The following is a 20,334-nucleotide window of genomic DNA, read 5'->3' as shown; positions in this document are numbered from 1 at the left end:
CTGTGACTCAGTAGACACTGTAAAATTGTATTACCATGCATCAAAAAACCTTTTGCAGAGCTATTGAGCTATACCAAGGCATTATAGGTATAAAATAATATATATCAGCAAGTGTTTTTCTTTAGGGGAAACTGCAGTAATTAAGGGTCCTCGATCTGGAGTTGGTGGCCTGGGTGTTAGCTCTTCCTCTTACCTGGTGGGTTACCTTCGCCGGGTTCACCTTCAGCCTTGATCTTCACAATTTAAAACGGTAAAACTGCCCCCCCCCCCCGGAGTGTTGCAAGGATTAAAGGAGAAAATGAGTTGCAGTCAGGGGCTGTCTGTGTTCCATGTGCCACCAGTGGTGATTACCTGTGGCTGGCCCCCCAAGTCCTGTCTTAGTACCTGCTTCCTCAGACCCCACCCGGTATTGACTGCCATGGCTCGGATCCTGGGAAACCACTTCTGATAGAGAGTATTGCGCACAGAAGGATTCCTGGGGAGTGTGCTTGCGATCAAACCCTGAAAGGGGTGAGGGAAGGAGGACCCGGCAGGGGAGTTGGTGAGCGGAGAAGCGGTCGCAGCAGAAAGCCCCGTCAGCCCCCCAGGAGTCCTGGGCTGGGCCGGCTCTTCAGAGATGCCCCATGCCAAGGCTTGGTGCTCCGGCCATTACGTGCCTCCCTTGACCACTCGTGGTTGAAGCCAACGAATGGGGCTGAGGCAGCTGCCTTGAGCCGAGGGAATTCCTGCAGAGCAGTGGGGCCGAGAGCCATCAGCCACCAACACTCCTGGCAGCTTGAGGAATGAGTGATCCCATCTGAGGGAGATGTGGGTGTCACACCAGAGCGGTCACTAGACTCACTTCCTAAAAGAGGATCTTCAGAATGTCTCATAGCGCTAAATTCTGACTCCATTATGCTGTATTCAAGACACGTGCCTAACAAGGTATGTCAGCAAGGCTAAGAGCAAATTGGGCAATGGAATATCAGCACGTGCAAACCAGATGGGGAGGGTCACCTCATTACCACTGAGCGGGATGGAACCCAGGCTGTCCATGTGACCTTGCTGCCCCCCCACTCCCCCCGGAAGGTGGAGTTGCCTTGTTACCTCTGGATGAGGGTTGAGGTCCTGGCTCTACCCAGAGTGGTGTTAAAGGGTGGGGTTGGAAGTCTAGGCTCCCCACCTGGTCTCCGCCTGACCTGGGGGGTGTTGGGGAGGCTCTGGTTACTGCCCAGAGGTGACACCACCCTGCGCAGGGGAGGGGAGATGTAAGGATCCTGAGGGCAGGTGAAAGTCCAGGCTCCCCGCTTCACTTTCGTTGGCTGGGCTTGGGGTAGGGCCACAGTTTCACCCATGGTGCGTGGAGCCAGGTGGCTATTGTGTAAAAGTTCTCTGCCTTGCCTGGCTGCTCCTTTACCCATCCTTTGGCTGGGTAGCAGCAGACTTCTCTTGGGGCCTTTTTGTCTGTACCCATTGGTGTTTCTGGGTTGCAGTTTTCTGTGAAGTGCGTTTTGATCCAGAAAGCACAGGATGCTTAGCAGTGGCCATGGCTTTTACACTTCAGCGTCCCTAAGAATCACCTGGAATAGTTGTGGAAAGGGCCGCTTCCTGGCTTCTGTTAGCTGAGCCACAGCCAGAGAGCCTGGCTGGGAAGTTCACTGGCCCCTTATTTTTTTATTCTGAAAAGATCAGTCCTTTCAATGTCGATACTTTTCACGTTAGGCACCTGTTAGAAGTCCTAAGATGCTGAGTTTGGAAGCTGTTAGCCTCTCACTTCCTCAACACATTTGGATAGCTGCGGTTACTGGGCAGATAAGCTTTGGAAAGTAGAAACTCCAGCAGCTCACAGCTTACCTGGAAAACTCCTTAATTCATCTGAAGCCCTTGGGTGAAATCGATGCCCGATGCTAAAATCATGCGACTGAAGATGAAGCCACTGGGTGACAAATGCTTAACTTCTGATTTAAAGATACGGTCTTCACCAGACTGACCAGTAATTACGTTTCATCAACTTCTACTAGGTATAAGCAGGGAACATCATCAAAGTAAACATCAGTAACCTATTTTTAGCAAGATGGTTGTCGATGAAGGGCACGTTTGAAATGAAACTGAGATGTTCCCCTTTGGAGGCAATGTCCGCCCTTGGGTCACTCGTCAGATTTTCATCTCTTGGGACTTCAGGGTTAGCTCCCAGGCTCCCCCAAACCCTGCCCTCCTCCCCGGGGGACTTGGCCATATTCATCCCATCTCATACTGCTATTTAATGACCATGAAAGGAAAAATCTCTTGGCCTTAAGGACTCATATTTCAAACATTGCTGTTGAATATTTCTTGACAAGCAAAGAAAAAAACAATGGCCACGTCCAAAACTGTCTCTTTAAAGACTGAGCCTTGTGCAGACCTCTTTCTGTGATGACACAAAGAGAGCTTGGATAAAGTGGATGCTGCCCTCCTTTCTCAGGAGGGTGTGGGACATACAAGCCTTTCTTTCTGTACTCTTCAGATTTCCTGTGTACTTTTTAGCTTTCCTATAAAGCTTTGAGGATCTGGGACACGGACTGAGTGTGTGGTAGCTCAGCAAGCAGTCACGGGTGGTTCGTGTGATTGTGTCTCAGACTCCCATTTGCTGTCAATGTCCAAGCTGTCGCCAAACCCAACAAAGCTGAGGCGCAATTTGTTCCCTTTGAAATGGGCAAAATGAGCTTGTTTTGAGTAAGTGATAACAAGTAAATGAGCAAATGACCTGTTTGATTCAACTGACCAGTTATTAGGGTTAAAAAAAAAAAAAAAAAAGCAGTGATTTCCTGACACTTAGTTTATTTTTCCTAAGGCTCTTAGTGAGATCTGAAAAGAAATTCTCACATCACTCAAGGGACAGAAACAAAAAGATCCACCTACCAGCATCTGAACATTAAGGAGTCAATTAAAAAAAAAAATACCTTAAATTGGCAATTTGACACAGAGAGAGAGAACTCTGTTCTTGATAACATTTTGTGCAGTTAAGACAATGATCACGTGCTTGGTAGTGAAGAATTAGAAAACGCAGCATCTCTGGCTGGCAAAGAGAGGGACTGCCTGGAAGTTTAGTAATCAGAGGTTTATTTAGCAACAAACTTCAGAGAGAACTTCTTTAACAGTTTCACCTGTCGCTGTGTGGACAACTTCTGATTTCTCAAACTTACTACGTTGTGGAAGGGAAATAGACTTTGCTTTCTAATAACAGAATCATGTGAAAAGTGGAGAAATCAAACAAGGGTCTTGTTCTGACCCGTCCCTCTGTGGACTTCCAGTGGCCCCACCACTTGGAAATGCTCAGTCCGCCCTTCTGTGGTCTCTTTGGGGCCCACATCCCTCTTACTCCGCTCTGCACAGCCCTGGGAGCAGCAGGAGGAATGGTCCCCCACTTTGCACACGGCGACCTCACACTGCAGATACACCACATCATAGCTGCTGAGAAAGTTGAAGGCGTTGAACTTGAACTGGGCCATGTTCTTCTGGTGCGAGTGGAGGTTGACGTAGCTTTTGTCTTTGATGCACCTGATAGAAGAAAGCACCCCCAGCCACAAGGATTAACTTAAAGGATGGTGTGAATGCACCCCAACTCAAATAATCAGGCTTAGACTCAGACATATGAAGTCCAAACACACCTCTTCCCACTACCCACTCTTTCTTTTATGAAGAAACTTAAAATACTATTGTGAGTAGAAAAACCACTGTTCCTGACAGGTAACTGTGAAAGAAATACAACAAAAACCAAACAAGGTAATTAAATTCCAGCTAGAGCTGTTGCCTTCTGAAGCTCTGCTCTGTTTTGCCCAAAGGGGAGGTTAAAGGTGGTGGTTGTCTTATTTGCAGGTGAATTTTGAGTATTTTAAAATGTGGGGTTTTTGTAGTTTCAAGTTTTTATTTAAATCCCAGTTAGTTACATACAGTGTAATATCAGTTTCAGTGCTCATCACAAGTGCCCTCCTTAATTGCTACCACCCATCTAGCCCACCCCCCGCCCACCTCCCTCCATCAACTTTCAGTTTGTTCTCTATCATTAAGAGTCTGTTTTATGGTTTACCTCTCTGTCCCCCGTCCATCCTATGTTCATCTGTTTCATTTCTTAGATTCCACATGTGAGTGAAATCATATGGCATTTGTCTTTGACTGACTTATTTCACTTAGCCTTATACCCTCTAGCTCCATCCTTGTCATTGCAAATGTCAGGATTTCATTCCTTTTGATGAATCTTCTTTATCCATTTATCAGTCAATGGACATTTGGGCTCTTTCCAGAATTAGAATGTGTTTTGTAAACCCTAGTACAACCATGGAAAAAGTTAAGGGAAGAAGTATAAATGATACATCAAGAGAGGAGATAAAATGGAGTAATATAAAATGCTCCACTGAAACCAGAGAAGACAGCAAAAGGAGAATAGGGGTAGAAACAAAGAATAAATGCACCAAATAGAAAATAGTTACCAATATGGTAGATTTTCATCCAACTATATCAGTAATCACTTTAAATGTGAGTGTTCTAAATATGACCATTTAAAGATGCAGACTGCCAGAGCAGATAAGACAAAAGCAACACTAACAAAAAACCCCAAGTTCCAACTAATAACTGTCTATGACACCCATCTTAAAGATAAAGACATAGAAAAATGAAAAGCAAAGGAATGGAGAAAGATTTAGCATGCTAATACTAACCAAAAGAAAGCTGGAGTAGCTATATTAATTTGAGACAAAACAGAGTTCAGAGCCAGGACAGTGATCACAGATGAAGAGGAATACTGCATAATGATAAAGAGACCAGCCCTCCAAAAAGACACAACAACGCTTAATGAGTATACATGTAACAACGGAGCATCAAAATGCGTGAGACAAAAACTAATAGATGGCTGGACACTCTAACAACCCTCTGTCTGTAATTGACAGAACCAGCAGGCAGAAAATCAGGAAGGATTTAGATGACCTAAAAAGCACCATCAATCAGCTAGACTAACAGCCATCTCCAGACCACTCCATCCAACACCAGCAGAACACAACTCTTCTCAAGCCTGCATGGAATATTCACCGAGATAGACCACATTCTGGACCATAACCCACACCTTAGCAAATTTAAAGAAAAGAAATCGCACAAAATGTATCTTCAGGTCACAATGGAACGGAACTAGAAATCAAAAACAGAAAGGTTGCTGGAGAACTCCTATTTGGAAATCAAACACACTTCAAAGTAACCTGGAGGTAAAAGAAAAAGTCTCCAGAGAAATGTAAAGAATATTTCGAACTAAGTGAAAATGAATATACAATTCACCAAAATCAAATAAATCAAATGCACGTGTTGGAAATGAAGAAAGATGTAGAATCCACCTTAGGAAATTAGAAACAGAAGAGCATCTTAAACCTAAACAAGCAGAATTGGGAGAATGTCGGCTGTTAAAATTCTGGCACCAAACTGTGTCTCTCTCCTTGATCTATTTGTAAGGAGAATGGAAAGGGAAGAGCTTTCTCACTCCGAGACCCGGTGCGGTTCAATGCCACACCTGTGCACCTCCCATGCTATAGGTCATGCCACCCGTGCACAGCGCTACGTCTTGCCCCTCCCCCTGTCTTTTGGAAGCGGGTACCACGATGATGCGTCCCATGCGGCTCTCACCACTTTGAAGCTGCCACCAGTAAGTGATAGGGTTTTGTTGTCTTGCACCGGTCACCAATGGCCCATCTCTAAGTGTTTGCTCCTGTTAGGGGGCAAGGGAGCTATGAAGGCAAACAACATACCCAAGTTCTAACTTGGCGAATTTGTTGCTTAATCAAAACAGCCATAGTGAATCTCACCACTATAAGAGTTTAGGCTGAGAAGACGTGCCAGCCCATCAGGGTAGATCAGATGTCTGAGAGACTGAACCACAAATAGGGAGTGTAATAAAGTCATAAGACACAGAGGGAAGGGAGGCACAGGTATGAAAGGGTGAGATGGGACAGCAGAGTCCAGGACAGCAGGGCCTTTGCCCAAGACTCTTTGGGGATTCAAGGGACATTGTCCAGGCTTCCTATAACTATATGTCTCCAGCTGAGATCAGAGGGATGGTAGGGGCCTGACTCTGCCTCTGGGGCATAACGAGGACTATTTTGCACCATGTTATGACTTAGATCTACCAGAGAAGCCAGAGGAATGCCACCTGAATATAACAGTCAACCCTAGAAGGCCTTCTATGTTCCTTACCCGTGCCGGATCAAATCGTACTTGACAGTCGTAAAATCACGGGGATCTGGAGAAGCCACACAGGTATCCACAAAGAGCCTCAGGCTGGGGTCGGGGCTCTGGAGTGTGACCTGGAGGAACACCGCTTTCCTCTGGCTGGCATAGTGTGGCCCCAGGCTGATGGGCGACGCGAGGAAGGATATGGACACATCATAGCCGACGCTCTCCCTTGGGACGTCAGCCCCGGGACTGATGTCAACTGCAGATGGGCCATCCGCCCTGCAGGTGAACTTCAGCTGAGGCACCTTGTGCCGCACGATGACTCGGCCAGGGTGGCCCCGTGTTCGGCTTCTGATGGAGTTGGAGTAGCTGAGGGAGCCAAGACTTTCCTGGGAGGACGAGAGGGGAGGTTCTGGCCAGTGCTCCTGGCTCCCTGACAAGCACCTTCCTACACCGGCAGAGGCCTCTCCACACACCTGCTGGGTGCCAGTCGGCCGGTGAGCTGGAGGCAGGGGGCCTCGGGGCTGCCTCCCGTGGTACCTAGTGCCACGGTGAAGTGACGTAGCACTTCAGGGAGCACGCAAGGAGTCCCGGTGTGTGAGCCTGCCCTCCCTTCTTCCCTCCTGTGAGGGCCGAGCTGTGCTGGTATGAGGCGAGGCAGGGGGTCCATGCTGGCTACCCAGCGCTCTCTCCACCCAATTCCTGCACACGTGCCCCCCACCTCAGCCCGGGTATTCTCAGCCAGGCACGGACCATGGCCCACTGTGCTTTTCTCCTCTCTTCCAGCCCCTCTCTTCTCTCTGGCTCCTTGTGAGCTGGGCGCCTGGCCCTGCTCGCCTTGAGTCTCAGCCTTGCCCTTCAAATCCAGCAGGACTCGAAGGGCTAAGGGGGTGCTGAAGACTACTGTGCGAGGTGCCGTCGCCTCTGGCAGCCTCCTCCCCGCAGCCCTGTGTGCCGTCCAGAGACTCAGCCCGCCCAGCGACGTGGATTGCAGGAAGCCTCTGCGTGTGTGACTCAGATGCTTGACGTCCGCCTGGGAACCCTCCAAGGACCGCCCTGTCAGCTCAGACCAGGTCTGCCTTTCTATTTATTTATTTAAAAAAATTTGTTAACGTTTATTCGTTTTTTAAGAGACAGAGAGAGACAGAGCGTGAGTGAGGGAGGGGCAGAGAGAGAGAAGGAGTCACAGAATCCGAAGCAGGCTCCAGCCTCCGAGCTGTCAGCACAGAGCCTGCTGTGGGGCTCGAACTCACAAACCGTGAGATGGTGACCTGAGCCAAAGTCAGATGCTCAACCTACTGAGCCACCCAGGCACCCCTGCCTTTTTAGACCTTTTCTTTCTTACTCATCCCCCTGCCCCTTCCCAGCCTCCATTATGACATTTTAATACAACAAAGATACTCTTCACGTTCTGCACGCTTTATCCATGAAAACAGACATTTTTTTCTTTGTGCCCGAAGAAACAGCATCTCCCTTGTCCCTTGACCTGATGCACGTGCACAGCTTAGAGGAAAAGCTAAACTCCATGACTACATGGTCCTGCCCTTTCCAACCTGACCTTGGGCTTCCCGGTGCTGACTCCTCGAGTCTCTGCCTCAAGCCCTCCAAGTTTGCTGCTGCCCGGGGGGCCTCGTCACTAGCCCCCCTGCACGGAGCACGCCCCCTGTTCCTTTACCTGGCTCCGTCTCCTTATTCAGGCCTCAGCTCCTTGACCACCCTATTCGAAGTGGCCTTCCTTCCACCCCACATCATCTCCTATTCTCTTCCTTGTTTTGCCATCTTAAGGTCCGTGAAATGATTCTCATATGTGCGTTTGTGCAGTGCCTCCTTCTCGAATGTGAGAGCTGTGGAGCCTGGCCCCTGTCTCGTTGGCCACTGTGTCCTCAGGACCTAGAAGGTTTGCTTATTTCCTGACTCTGCAGTCACACACAGGACCTTCCTGTGGCAGTGTTTTCGCCGTGGGTGGTCTGGGACTGGCCATCACCCCAAGTGGTTCCTGACCTGCGGTGTCCTCTGGCCCCAGTGCTGTAGGAGCTAGGCCAGCCGGGGCCACAGAGGACACTGCCAGGGTCCTCCCTGATGGCCTGGAAGCTTCCGGGGTGCCTGCCGCGCAGACACCGGGGGGCTTCCGGCACGGCCCCTGGGGCAGAAACCTCTGAGGTAAAAACTAGAAGGTTCAGAGCAAAAAGGATAAGGACGACCGTGGGTCTGCACAACCAACTAGACAAAATGTGAAGTATGGAGTGAAGCGGTCACTTGGCATCATGCAGGCTATTGGAATGAATCAAACCTCCAGCAATGCCAAATGTTTGCTGTTTCGTGTTTCTAAATACTGATACAAAGGAAGAGAGGAATAGCATGGAGACTGTGCTGTGTAACGTGGTACATTGATGGTACATTGTTAGGTATGCTGAGAAAAGTGCGATTTTGTAGTTACGCACTCTTCGCTTGTTTCCTTAACTTCAGTGACATTGTCTCGTGAAATAAGCTGGTGGTTAAGGAAAATGAGACAGACATACACATTTCATTATACCCAGATGTCTATGCTTTCTAGATTGGGGAATACAGCTAGCTGTCTGGTTAGAACGCAGCAGTCAGATCATTTGTCCTCTCCCATGCCCAGCGCCATAGCGTGCACATAGTAGGTGTGCACTAACGGTGAATAAAGAAGCAAGTTGTGGAAAATGCTCAGCTTCGGAGCTAAAAGAACAGCACCCATCATCCATCCATCCATCCATCCATCCATCCATCTATCCATTCATCCATCTGTCTATTTACCCACCCATCAGTCCATCAGCACTCAGCACTTATTACCGTGTATTCCAAATTCAGTACGTACTCTAAATTCCCAAAAGGAAGGAAAATTTCAGACAAATTAGTGAGTGCTCCAGGTCTCACTGAATTCAGAAACAAAATCACGGCCGTGCCTTTCTTCTGGCCCTGCCAGGTTTTTAACAGGTGGTTGAATTTTCCAAATCTCTCTCCTTGGCCTCCGTCCACAGAAGGGTACCACCACCCCGTCAGTTTCTTACCTGTCTGACGGTGCCACAGTGACCATAGGGAATGTTGAAGATCAGATAGCGCCCCGTGACGTGGGGACGACACAGCTCATCATTTAAGTGGATGTCCCAGGAGGAGTAGCCCAGCCTCCGGAGATAACCTCGGTCAATGGTGACTTGGAAGAGGTGAGGCAAGCAGGAGAGCCAGGCTGCAGGAGGAGGAGCACGGGGAGAAGCTCACAAAGACGATTTGGTACACTGGGCGCGTCGGTCCAGGACATGGGTGCGTGCTTACTTTATAAAGCATGGACAGTACCTTGCGCCCGGGGGCTGCCTCAGCTCCCATCACCCCCCACCCTTGACTTGACTTCCGCTGATTTTATTTATATCCTCTCTTTTCCAAAAAGTCACACCATATCATGGGAGTCTTATACACACAGCACGTGTCCCACGTGCCGAGAGTCAGAGCCTTGTCTATAGATTTAGAGAACGGCCCATTTCCCATGTTGAGGACACCCGAGGCTGAACGTACATCTATCTGAGGGAAGGGCGTGGGAGCAAAGAGGGAGGGGGCATAGGTGTTAAGAGGCTTCTTCCCCAGCCTCCTGAAGCCCGGCGAGTAGATAGAGATGTGAGAGATCTCGGTGGAGACACAGAAGCTGGTGCCCCCTCAAAACCCGTTCTCTCTCCCGGGGACAACTGCTGTCTTAGTTCCGCCTTCCCGCAGCTTAGAGGGGAGGGCTTACCGTTGTCTTTGGGTACAGCAGAGGCAGCCAGGCCTGGTGAGAAGCAAACGTCAGCCGTGCAATATGGAGGAGGAGGGTATAGGCAGCAGTAGAACATGCAGTGCCTGGAAATAGGCTCATTCTGTTGAGCTGCGGAAGCTGGAGCACCATGGCTTGAGAGTACTCCAAGCAATGGGAAGGGAAAGAGGGCCCAGAACCTCCTGATGGAGCAGGAGGGAGGGATCCCGGTGTGCGTGAAGAAGCGTTGAGAGTACGGGTGTCATCAACACCAAGAGAATAGTAAATACATGGCTTTGCAGATTATAAACACCATCCCATGAGTGAATTCGGGCTGGTGTCCCTTCCCATGCACAGGACATGCTCGGAATCTCAGGCCGGGAAGTAGGCAGTTCATAGCCATCGAAGGCCTCCCCAGCACAGAAGCAAGGCGGGACAGTCACCTGTGGCTAGGGTCCTGGCCAGGAAGCACGGCTGGCCAGATTCACTCAACCCCTTCTGATACTTTTGGCCCCAGACCTTTGATCCTTCGGTAGCTGTACCCAATCAACCCTGGTGTATAATCCAAGAATGGAAAGCGAATTACCCTTGCCAGTGGGTCCGCCGACAGCAGGAGGCATGGCTGGAACTGTGAGCAGACACAATGAAAGTCAGGGTCTGGAAGATAGGATCCCAAGACCCCAGGGGACTCATACTCTATGGCTCTCTGCGGGACTGTTAGTCTCAGGGGGACTCTGATAGTTTTTCTATTTGTGATCCATTTCTGTGCAAAACAAGAGTAACTCCCACATAAAGATAAGAGCAATAGACTGATTCTTTGGTTTGCCTGTTAAAAAACTAAGGATGGAACAGACAAAGGGGCTCGGACTTGTTCACCAAATCTGAGAATTCCGTAACTCTCTGAGATTTCCCCGGGTAAATGTAGGACAAATATAAGAAACTACTACTCCACCCCAAACAGGGTCCAGCTATGGAGGCCAGAATGCCAAGAGGGGTATCGGGTGGTAATAAAAAGTACTACAGGAAAGGCAGAGGCCAAATCTTGGGTGAGAGGGACATGCCAGCCGACATTCTGACTTCCGAGGGCCAGGTCAGGGTGAAGAAGGGTGCCCACCTAGGACTGTGCCCTCACATGCGCCCTTGCTATCCCAGCAGCTGGGGCCTTGGCCTTAGGAACGCGGGCGGAAGAAGAGGGACGGAGCCCCGGGGACAGCCCCGATCACCGACGCGCTGCGGCACCTGCGCAGACCACGCCCGCGTCCTCCCGGTGGCGACAGTTGTGGCGCGTCCAGCCTGAGTGGCCGCAGCGGCCCAGCGCGTCCTCAGTGCCTGCGCAGTGCACGTCGTCCAGCAGGATGGGCCCCGAGCCCGGGCCGAAGCGGCCGCGCCCCGGGGCGGCGAGCGCGGGGCCGCAGCGCAGCAGGCGACACACGACGCGGGCGTCCCTGATGTCCCAGTGGTCGTCGCACACCGTGCCCCACACGCCCTGGTGGCGGACCTCGACCCGGCCCTCGCAGCGGCTGCGCCCGCCCGCCAGGCGCAGGGGAGGGTCTGCGGGAGGAGAGAGAGAGTGAAACGGGGTCGCGGGGGTGACAGGTGCGACAGCTGCCCTCTGTTGCCCCACTCGCTCGTGTCATTTGCAGTGGAAGAGATGACACTGCGGGGAACTTCACCACGCTAGGCAGTGCTGCCTTCTGTCTCTCACTCCCTCCTTCCCGTCCCCCCCCCCCACCCCCTGCACTCTCTCATAGAAAAGTCAAACCCGAATTAACCGAAGGCCGCAGACAATGGCGGATATTGTCAGCCTAGTTGCCCAGACACGTGAGAATGTAATCGTCACACAAAAGTACCAAGACCCCAAAGAAAACAAAATGGCGAACCCCTCAAATCTTTGGAGTAAAATTATTGAGGCACTGCTGTGGCTTAGCAAACAACATCTGTCCAGTGAAATTCCTTTTACTCTGGATGAATAAAAGCCAACCCTTGAACTGCACAAAGTGTATTATGTGGCCTGGCTGTTCCACTTGCAGGTGTTTGCTCAAGATAAAGGAAACAGATGTGCGTCGGAAGATTTGTGCGTAGCAGAATTCTCCACCATCCACACATGTCCACCAGCGGGAGAGGGGATGAATACATTGCTGACTACCCACACCGTGGAATATTACTAAGCAATAAAAAGGAACGGAATGCCAATGTAAGGAACCATATAGCCAAATCTCAAAAACAATTTGTTAAGCAAAAGAAAGCAGACGCAGAAGAGCACGTATTATTTGATCGCATTGATATGCGATTCTAGAAAAATAAATCTGACCTACAGTGGCAGAAAGGAGACCAGTGGTCGGTCGCCTGGGGGATTTGCTGCAAAGGGACATGAAGGAACTTTTGGGGGTGATGGGAAGGTTCTAGATCTTGATTCCGGTGGTGGTGGTGGTTACATAGGTGTATACATTAGAAAAACCTATAGATGTTTGCAACTTACTGTGTATCATTATAGGTCAAAAAAAGGTGATTTAAAGAAGTAAAAGTAATTTTAAAAATCTAGGGGCGCCTGGGTGGCTCAGTCGGTTGAGCGTCCGACTTCAGCTCAGGTCACGATCTCACGGTCCTGAGTTCGAGCCCCGCGTCGGGCTCTGGGCTGACGGCCCAGAGCCTGGAGCCTGCTTCCGATTCTGTGTCTCCCTCTCTCTCTGCTCCTCCCCCGTTCATGCTCTGTCTCTCTCTGTCTCAAAAATAAATAAATGTTAAAAATCTAGAGTGTTAGTGGTTCCATACCCATAGATGTGTGTAAAATGATTTGTCTTCATATAAGAGGGGTTGCTAGCAACTGTTTTCCAACCTCCTGCTCTGTTTGGCCCATAGCAGATGCTTAGTGAATGTTAATAAATACCACTGGCTGCGGTTTCTCTGTGACTGCAGTGTCCTGGTTTAGGATAGTTGCTCTCTCCTTATGCAAGTGGTTGCTGTGATACTGGAGCAAGATAACCATGCTTGGCTGAACTATGAATAAAGGCAAGTATCTTTTGGGTCAGGCCTCAGGAGGTGAATTTGGGGCTCCTGCCCCACAAAGGTATGTGTAGACATAGACATAGACGTAGACATTTGCATATATATTTACATATGCATATATATTTACATATACATTTACATACACATATATGTCTATTACTCATAAAAGGTTTCTGTAAGGAGCAGGAACTTTGAAAAAAAAAAAAAAAGAATTACGATCCTAACACTACTGATAATGATTTGATAATTTAAGTGCTTAGGAACAAACAAAAATTACCAGGCAAAGGGATCATGTCTTCACCAGTTGAAATTGTAACTGTTAACAAAGAAAACCTGAGCTTAAAAAAAACACATATCCTCAAAGTCACATATTTATAGTCAAAGCTGAAAAAGACCCACACATTTTCTGGAGGTTCAGAGACTTAATAGTTTTGTTTGAGTTTCTGCTTAGGTTTAGGTGCAGAAATACCATCCACCAAGTTTTATTTTTTTATCAAAATGTAACAAGTGGTGCTTATTCTCCAAAAGGAAAATAATTTGCTGAATGGTCACAAAAGAAGCCTTATAAATATACTAAATTTTTAAAGGAAAAATATAAAAGTATTAGATTTTGTAGGAAAAATGTTTATGGGGGCTGAAAATGAAATGGAGAAAACCCATCAGATTTCTCAGAAATGTTTTTTGATAAGAGAAAGATCAAGGCTCCTGGGTGGCTCAGTCAGTTAAGTGGCTCAGGTCATGATCTCACGGTTCATGAATTTGAGCCCCACGGTTCATTCACATCGGGCTCTCCGCTGTCAATGTGGGGCCCGCTTCAGATGCTCTGTCCCCCTCTCTCTCTGCCCCTGCTCCTCTCACTCTCTCTCTCTCTCTCTCACAAAAATAAATAAACTTGAAAAAATATTAAAAAAACCAGAAAGATAATATTTGAGAGGTGTAATTCCATATGAAAATATACAGAGGGAAGCAAGGTAGGAAAAATAACAATGGATTCTATGATAGAATATGGTTGTATAAATAACTATGAGACGAAGAGTTAATCTAGCAACAGGCATATGATCTTTACCAGGTGATGATGTCGCTTTTGTTGAAATCAGATGTATGGCTGCCGAAACAAAAAAGAGAGATTTTTTTCTGGTGAAAAGAAAGCATTAAGATTGGATGTCGTTGAAATTTTATGCAGTGGACTGCAAGCTTATGAAAATAAGCCTGATCCATAAGCTGTATATAATACAACCCACCTGCTTATTTATCTTGTGGACTCACACATCCGGGAGTGAAATGATATATGAGCGGTTGGCATTTTGCAGGACAGATGAATAAATCCCATTTAGAGCGTCCAGGATGTGTCGTATAATTCACACCTCAAATCCCTACAGCAGCTGCTCCAGGGAAGTATCATCAAGTGTGTCAGAGATGAGGAAGTTGAGACCCAGAGGGCTTGTATGACATGCCTGGGGCATCCTCAGTTCTGACCTGGGAGGCCCCGAAGCATAACCCTTTCCGCAGCACTCTGCCTTTCGGGAGCATGAAATGTGGGAGTCGCATTCACTCTGCCTGCTCTGAGGTGAGTGGGGACGAGGGGGAAGGAAGAGAATGGTCTGATGGTTACCACATCTGCCCTCACACTCCCAGGGGCAGGAAGTGATTGTGCTATCATGCTTTTGTAAAGGTGTGTGATGCCACTTAATCTGCATGAAAAGCAACCCAGTTCCCGTGAAACCGGGTCTGCAAAGAAAAACTCATCTCATGTGAGGTCAAGAGTCAGTGAGAAGTACGAGTGAAGGATTCTTCTGCCAAAAGTGAGGTCATGATGAGGGCAGGGAAAGGAGGAAGTGAGGAAGGGAGGGATGGAAGGAGGCAGGGAGAACTCTCCCTAAGTGGAAGCGAGAGGAAAGTCCTAAGCTTGGCTTCACTGCCTTTTGCACCATTATGCCTTCAAAGTAACCAGGACTTGAAAAGAAAGGAAACAGACAAAACAAAAGAAAGTGGGAGGCCTTGCTACTCAGGAGGTCAGCGTCAGACGGATTGAATGGAGTCACACAGGCAGATTCATCGCCAGAGACTGGGAGCAGAAAGGACCTTGGCTGGGAGCTGGGATCCCCAGCTTGCTCAGTGACTGCTGTGGACTCAGTTATGTCCCCTCAAAATTCACATGTCAAAGCCCTAACTCCCAGTGTAGCTGTATTTGGAGATGGGGCCACTGAGGAAGTAGTCAAGGTTAAGTGAGGTCATAAGGGGAGGCCCTGATCTGATAGGATTAGCGTCCTTATAAGAAGACACATCAGAGCTCCCATTCTCTCCCTCTCTCTCTGTCTCTCTCCCCGTCAGGGAGCACACACTGGGGAAGGGAAGGCCCTGTGAGGGCACAGCGAGAAGGTGGCCATCTTCAACCCAAGGGAAGACCCTCACCAGACGCCGACCCTGCCGGCACCTTGATCTCGGACTTCTAGAACTGTGGGAAGTAAGTCTTTGCTGTTTAAGCCGCACAGTCTGTGGTATTCAGTTATGGCTGCCTGAGCTAGGACAGTGGCAAGTGTCCTCCTTCTCAGGGCCTCCTTTTCCTCCAAAGCGAGAGTAGTGGTTTAGCATTTTACTCCTCGAGGGCGGTCGCTGACCAACCGGCAGCATCGTCTGGGAGCCCGTGAGAAATGCAGGATCCAGACTCCACCCTGGAGCCACTGAATCCGAATCTGCGTTTTAACAAGTTCTTCAGGCCACTCACGTGCACGTCAACATTTGAGGTTTGCTGCCGTGGGTCATCTCTAAGGTATCCTCCAGGGTTGACCCTTGACGCCCTTTTATCCTAGTCATCCCGTGCTCACATCTGCCTTCACCGTGTTCGGAATCAGAGCCACTTTTGGGGTAGCGGTCTGGAGCTTCCCCACCACCCCCATCCCCCCAATCTCCCCTGACCTCTCCTGGGAAAAACAGGAAGTGTTTCCTCTGGGTGTGTAAGTCCTGCTGGGCTGGGGTTTCTCAGGAAGTCATTCACAAGGGCTGCCGCAAAGAGCAGAGAGCATACCTGGTGAAGAGGTCTCCTCTTCCCGAGTGGGACTTGTGTCTGCAACCAAAGAAGAGTGAAAAGAAAATAGAATGTTTTGATTGGAACAACAGTGTGGTAGAACGTGGAACTGTGTACGGGGAGAGCCAACACGATCACAGTCCAGTTGTCTCACATTTGCGTGTGCCGGGTGGGTCAAAGCCTCACCTATAACACAACACACACCACCGAGCAAGTGGAGTGTGGAGCCCCCGCCCTCGCCTCCCATGGGTCAGGGCGACAATGAGAGGGCGTTCCCCAGTGCAGGGACCACTCTGTGTCTACGGATGTATGAACCGAACACGAAGCTGGGACTTGGGGGCTTATACCACGGGCAAAATGTTCGGTACACAGGTTCATTTGTCCAACAGAAAGAAGGAGAGTTGGTCACATTTAACTTAAGAAATGTGACAGGCAGAAAACATTACCAGAGGGCGGGTCCACTTCTGTGGAGGCTGAGGATATATCTGTATATGGACAGAGAGAATAGGACACTTGAAACCAAGAGAAAGGACACTTCAGTGTGTCTTTTCATTCAGTTTACTTTGTGGTCAAAGTGGTCATGACGTGAGCTCGTTTTCTAAACAGAACAAGGCAAGTCAGAAGCTGGCCTCATTAATTTAAACAGCACAACGAGAGAGACTTTACCAGGTGGAGAGGTCACTTCCACTGAGGTTGAAGAGGTATCTGTAGAAAAAGAGGAGAAACCTAAAACCAGTGCAGAGGACTCCTGAGGCTATGTTGGGGATAAATTTCCATGGAACAACCTAGTCCGATGAATGGAACCCCAAGAAGAGGCACTTAGTGGGGCAGGAGACGGTGTTTTACCTGGTGTGGAGGTCATGGTGGCTGCGACTGAAGCTGCAAGTCAACAAAAATAACAAACAATATGACAGCCGTATCAGGCATATGTTCTTAAGACACAGGACACATAAAGGAGGCTGTTGTAATCGGTATGAGTGGCCTGACTTGTCTTCCTGCTTTTCGGACAGAGGCAATGGCGGGGCATTTCTAGATCCGCCATTGCCTCTAGGCCCCCTTCTACTCATTGGGTCTCCATTCCTTTGGCCCACCCTTTACTCCTCCCCTTGGAGAAGATGGATGTTACCTGCTCAGAGGACAACAACCATCGGTCCAAATTTCTCCCGATATGGGCTAATCTAACAAAGATTCTGCAAATGGAGGGCTTTCTTTGCCTGGTCCTCCGTCCTCTCCTCAAATGGTTGGAAGGTAGTGACACAGGAAAGGGGGACCTCTATAGACCGGAACTTTCTCCAGGGGGGCTGTCCCAAGATCTACACTTCAGTCTAAGTCCATTTGCCTCTTGTATTACGAGTTGCCCTAAGTAAAAAAGGCCATTTTTGGTGTTAACTCTGGTGTTTTATTTAATTGCTTTAGCACCTAGAGTAGGGGAGAGCACCCTCTTTATTGTGCCCCCCCCGCAAATAAACCTTTAACACTCTATATGTAAAATTGTTAAACCCAAAGTCACACCAGGAGCTCCTCAGATCATTGCAACCAGCATCACTCAAGATCTATTGTACAAGAGGGGTGTTACGTGTTACCTTGGTCAACTCTCTATCCCTTAGGACCTTGGCACAGAGCCTGACACAATTTACCCTCCCTGAATGTTGGATGAATGTCTAAGGGGGATCAGTCAAAGCCATGGCTGAACTCCCCACCATTCTTGCAATACCCACTTTGCGGTTGGTCTCCAGGAGAAACTCTCGCCATGGACAGTTGACATTAGACCGCCAGTCAGTCCAGTGGATGACTTATTTTGGAGTTTGGCTGAATTGGCTGAACTAATCTATCCGTTGGTCCATGCAGTTACCTGGGCTGCCCAGAATTCATTCACCATCAGGGAATATAGAGGTGGCCTATGTGAGTCAGGTCAATATAAACGTACTTAAAAACTAAAGAATGAGGGATGCCTGGGTGGCTCAGTCGGTTAAGCGTCTGACTTCAGCTCAGGTCATGATCTCGTGGTGAGTTCGAGCCCCGCGTCAGGCTCTGTGCTGACAGCTCAGAGCCTGGAGCCTGCTTCGGGTTCTGTGTCTCCCTCTCTCTTTGCCCCTCCCCATGCTCGTGCTCTGTTTCTCTCTCTCAAAAATAAATAAACATTGAAAAAGAAAAAAAAAAAAACTCCAAAGAATAAGATAATTTGATCAGGACCTACACAGTTGTGTAATGAGCTCCCTGGAAAATCACATAAGATTATTTATAGCTAGTAAGGTGGCTAGGACCCAAAATAACATCAGCATTACCTGTTAAGGTGGTTCCAGTAATACGAAAAGATCCTGGAAAGAAGAAAAGGCAGTTGGTCAAAACCTGCCTAATGGCAAAAATAATTGTTGTACAGTTAACCTGTTTCCTTCTCTCTGTCCCTGGAGCATAGCGATCATGGACTTCGTTCATTTGATCAACAAATTTTGATTCATCCACCTATGCTGTGGCAGGCACTGTGCCAGGTGCTGGAGAGAAACAATAAAGAAAACTAGATGGGACTCCTGCTCGGTAACATTGCTGCTGTGACAAGCGCTATGAAGGAGAAATACGTGATGCTCTGAGAACCTGTGACAGGTGATCTCACCTGGCCAGAGAGGTCCCCCCTCTGTCTTCCCGAGAGGCACCACCACCTCATGCCTGGCACAGGGTCTGGCCCACCCTGAGCACTCTGCTCAAAGGCAGTGACCACCTTACGCCTCCCTCACTCCCCCACCAAGGTGTCCTGGCATTGGCCCTGGTGATGTGGCCCAGGCAGTCTTGCTGCCCCATCTGCCTACATTTGCAGGGGGCAGAGGGCATTACCAGGTGAAGACGTCGCTTCTGCTGAAGTAGAAATTGCGCCTAAATATGGAACACAAACAGGAAAGTCAGCCAACGGAAAGATTTTATGCGTTTTCCGATTGTGCACAGTTCCGCCTTTCCTATGATCTCATTGCCCTGGTTTTGTTGTTGGTACAACTCAAGTGTGGGGACTAGTCATTTCCCAACCTCCTGAATAAAAGTTAATGCGCCCAAAGTAAAACACGGGAGCTGTTATAAAGGAAAACTTTACTGAAATGAAGCACAGTTCCCTGTCCTGTCCTTCTAAACAGAAGACATTTGTCATATTCTAACCTGCACGATTCAGGCTCATGAGGAAGACACCACTGTTGTTCAGGCTTGTCATACAGAGGTGTGCCAAAGGATGCTGAGGTTAGTGGGCATTTTCGCTCCGTATCGGGACATTGAGCAAGTCTAGTGACATTTAATGGGTTTCTGAACACTTCTCTGGCCGTCAGACTGTTGGCATTTCCTGCAATTGCCTCTGTGGTAGTTCTATAATCATCTCTTCTCCCTCCCCATCCCCAGTCCCCTCCCCAGTTTGTTGTTTCTTATAATACACAGTCAGTGGGGAGACCAGATAGTCAGTTGTGTGTGTGTGTGTGTGTGTGTGTGTGTGTGTAGTAAGAACAACAGGTTTAGTGGACACCCCCATGTGTACTCAAACACTTTACTTGAGCTTGAATGTTGGGACCTAAACTTGGCTGTGTGGAGGCCCTTTTTGTCTATTTCTGGATTCTAGTCGCTTTTCCAAGGGGTTAATTCAGCCAAGTGACCCCTGCAAAACACTAAAAGTGTCCTATCTAAGTAGAATGTCGACACAGCGATATTCCCTAAAGGCAGTAAGAGGACAAATCAGCAGAAAACTTGTTACCAGTTCCAAGGGCCGAATCGGTGGCTGAAACGGAGGTAGGAACTGTCAAGACAAGCACAATTTAAGGACGTTTTAATTAAATATCATCCTTGTCAATCAAGTTCATTGGTAAATAATTTTAAAAAGTCACCCTGTTTACAAATTATGCCCCAGCCGTGCTCATATTTGATTATGCTCTGTCCTATTTGATTTCCCTATTACTTGTGTACTAAGTTAAGGGGAGTAAATAACGAGGAAGGTGGTACTTAGGTCCGGGACTCAAGACACCTGGCTTCTAGTTGCTGCTCTTTGTATAACCAGGCACGTGACTTTGAAGGGCTAATGCACAGACCAGTAGCATCTGCATCATCTTGTTTGAAACACAGACCCTCAGGACCCACCCAGAACTACCGAATCAGAGCCTGCATTTTAAAAGATCTCTAGGTGATTTATACACATATTGAAGTTCTAGAGGCACCAAGCAACTAAACTGGAGATGACCTCTAGGCCCGGAAATAATTGGCACAGGCCACGAAGAAACCAGACAGCATTGCCCCCGTAAAGGGGTCCCTTTCCTGCTCAACCCTGGACAATTGATGCCTTGCCAAAATTCATGCTAGCACTTCCTCTCCTCTGGGTTTTTCATAAAAGCTTGAACTTGGACTTTTATATGAAATTGCCCATTTTAAAAAG

The 20,334-nt window shown here is 48.5% G+C and overlaps 1 protein-coding gene across 1 annotated transcript in view; it reads right to left on the bottom strand.

The window, feature by feature from the left end:
- Positions 1 to 3,057: 3,057 nt before the first annotated feature.
- Positions 3,058 to 20,334, bottom strand: part of LOC131492450 (deleted in malignant brain tumors 1 protein) — a 35,331-nt gene continuing 18,054 nt past the window's right edge. The window contains exons 14-28 of the mRNA XM_058696055.1: positions 19,663 to 19,704; positions 18,771 to 18,809; positions 18,227 to 18,259; positions 16,788 to 16,820; positions 16,608 to 16,646; positions 16,388 to 16,426; positions 15,942 to 15,980; positions 13,983 to 14,021; positions 13,194 to 13,232; positions 11,150 to 11,461; positions 10,497 to 10,538; positions 9,914 to 9,946; positions 9,201 to 9,376; positions 6,190 to 6,557; positions 3,058 to 3,516 (exon numbers count right to left, since the gene is read on the bottom strand). Coding sequence (XP_058552038.1) covers positions 3,225 to 3,516; positions 6,190 to 6,557; positions 9,201 to 9,376; positions 9,914 to 9,946; positions 10,497 to 10,538; positions 11,150 to 11,461; positions 13,194 to 13,232; positions 13,983 to 14,021; positions 15,942 to 15,980; positions 16,388 to 16,426; positions 16,608 to 16,646; positions 16,788 to 16,820; positions 18,227 to 18,259; positions 18,771 to 18,809; positions 19,663 to 19,704 — 1,565 coding nt within the window. The 3' untranslated portion in view covers positions 3,058 to 3,224. The remainder of the gene's footprint in view (positions 3,517 to 6,189; positions 6,558 to 9,200; positions 9,377 to 9,913; positions 9,947 to 10,496; positions 10,539 to 11,149; positions 11,462 to 13,193; positions 13,233 to 13,982; positions 14,022 to 15,941; positions 15,981 to 16,387; positions 16,427 to 16,607; positions 16,647 to 16,787; positions 16,821 to 18,226; positions 18,260 to 18,770; positions 18,810 to 19,662; positions 19,705 to 20,334) is intronic.

Source organism: Neofelis nebulosa, chromosome 13, assembly GCF_028018385.1.
Source record: "Neofelis nebulosa isolate mNeoNeb1 chromosome 13, mNeoNeb1.pri, whole genome shotgun sequence".
Lineage (NCBI taxonomy): Eukaryota > Metazoa > Chordata > Mammalia > Carnivora > Felidae > Neofelis > Neofelis nebulosa.
Note: the sequence above shows the minus strand (reverse complement) of the source record. Positions and strands in the feature narration are given on the sequence as shown.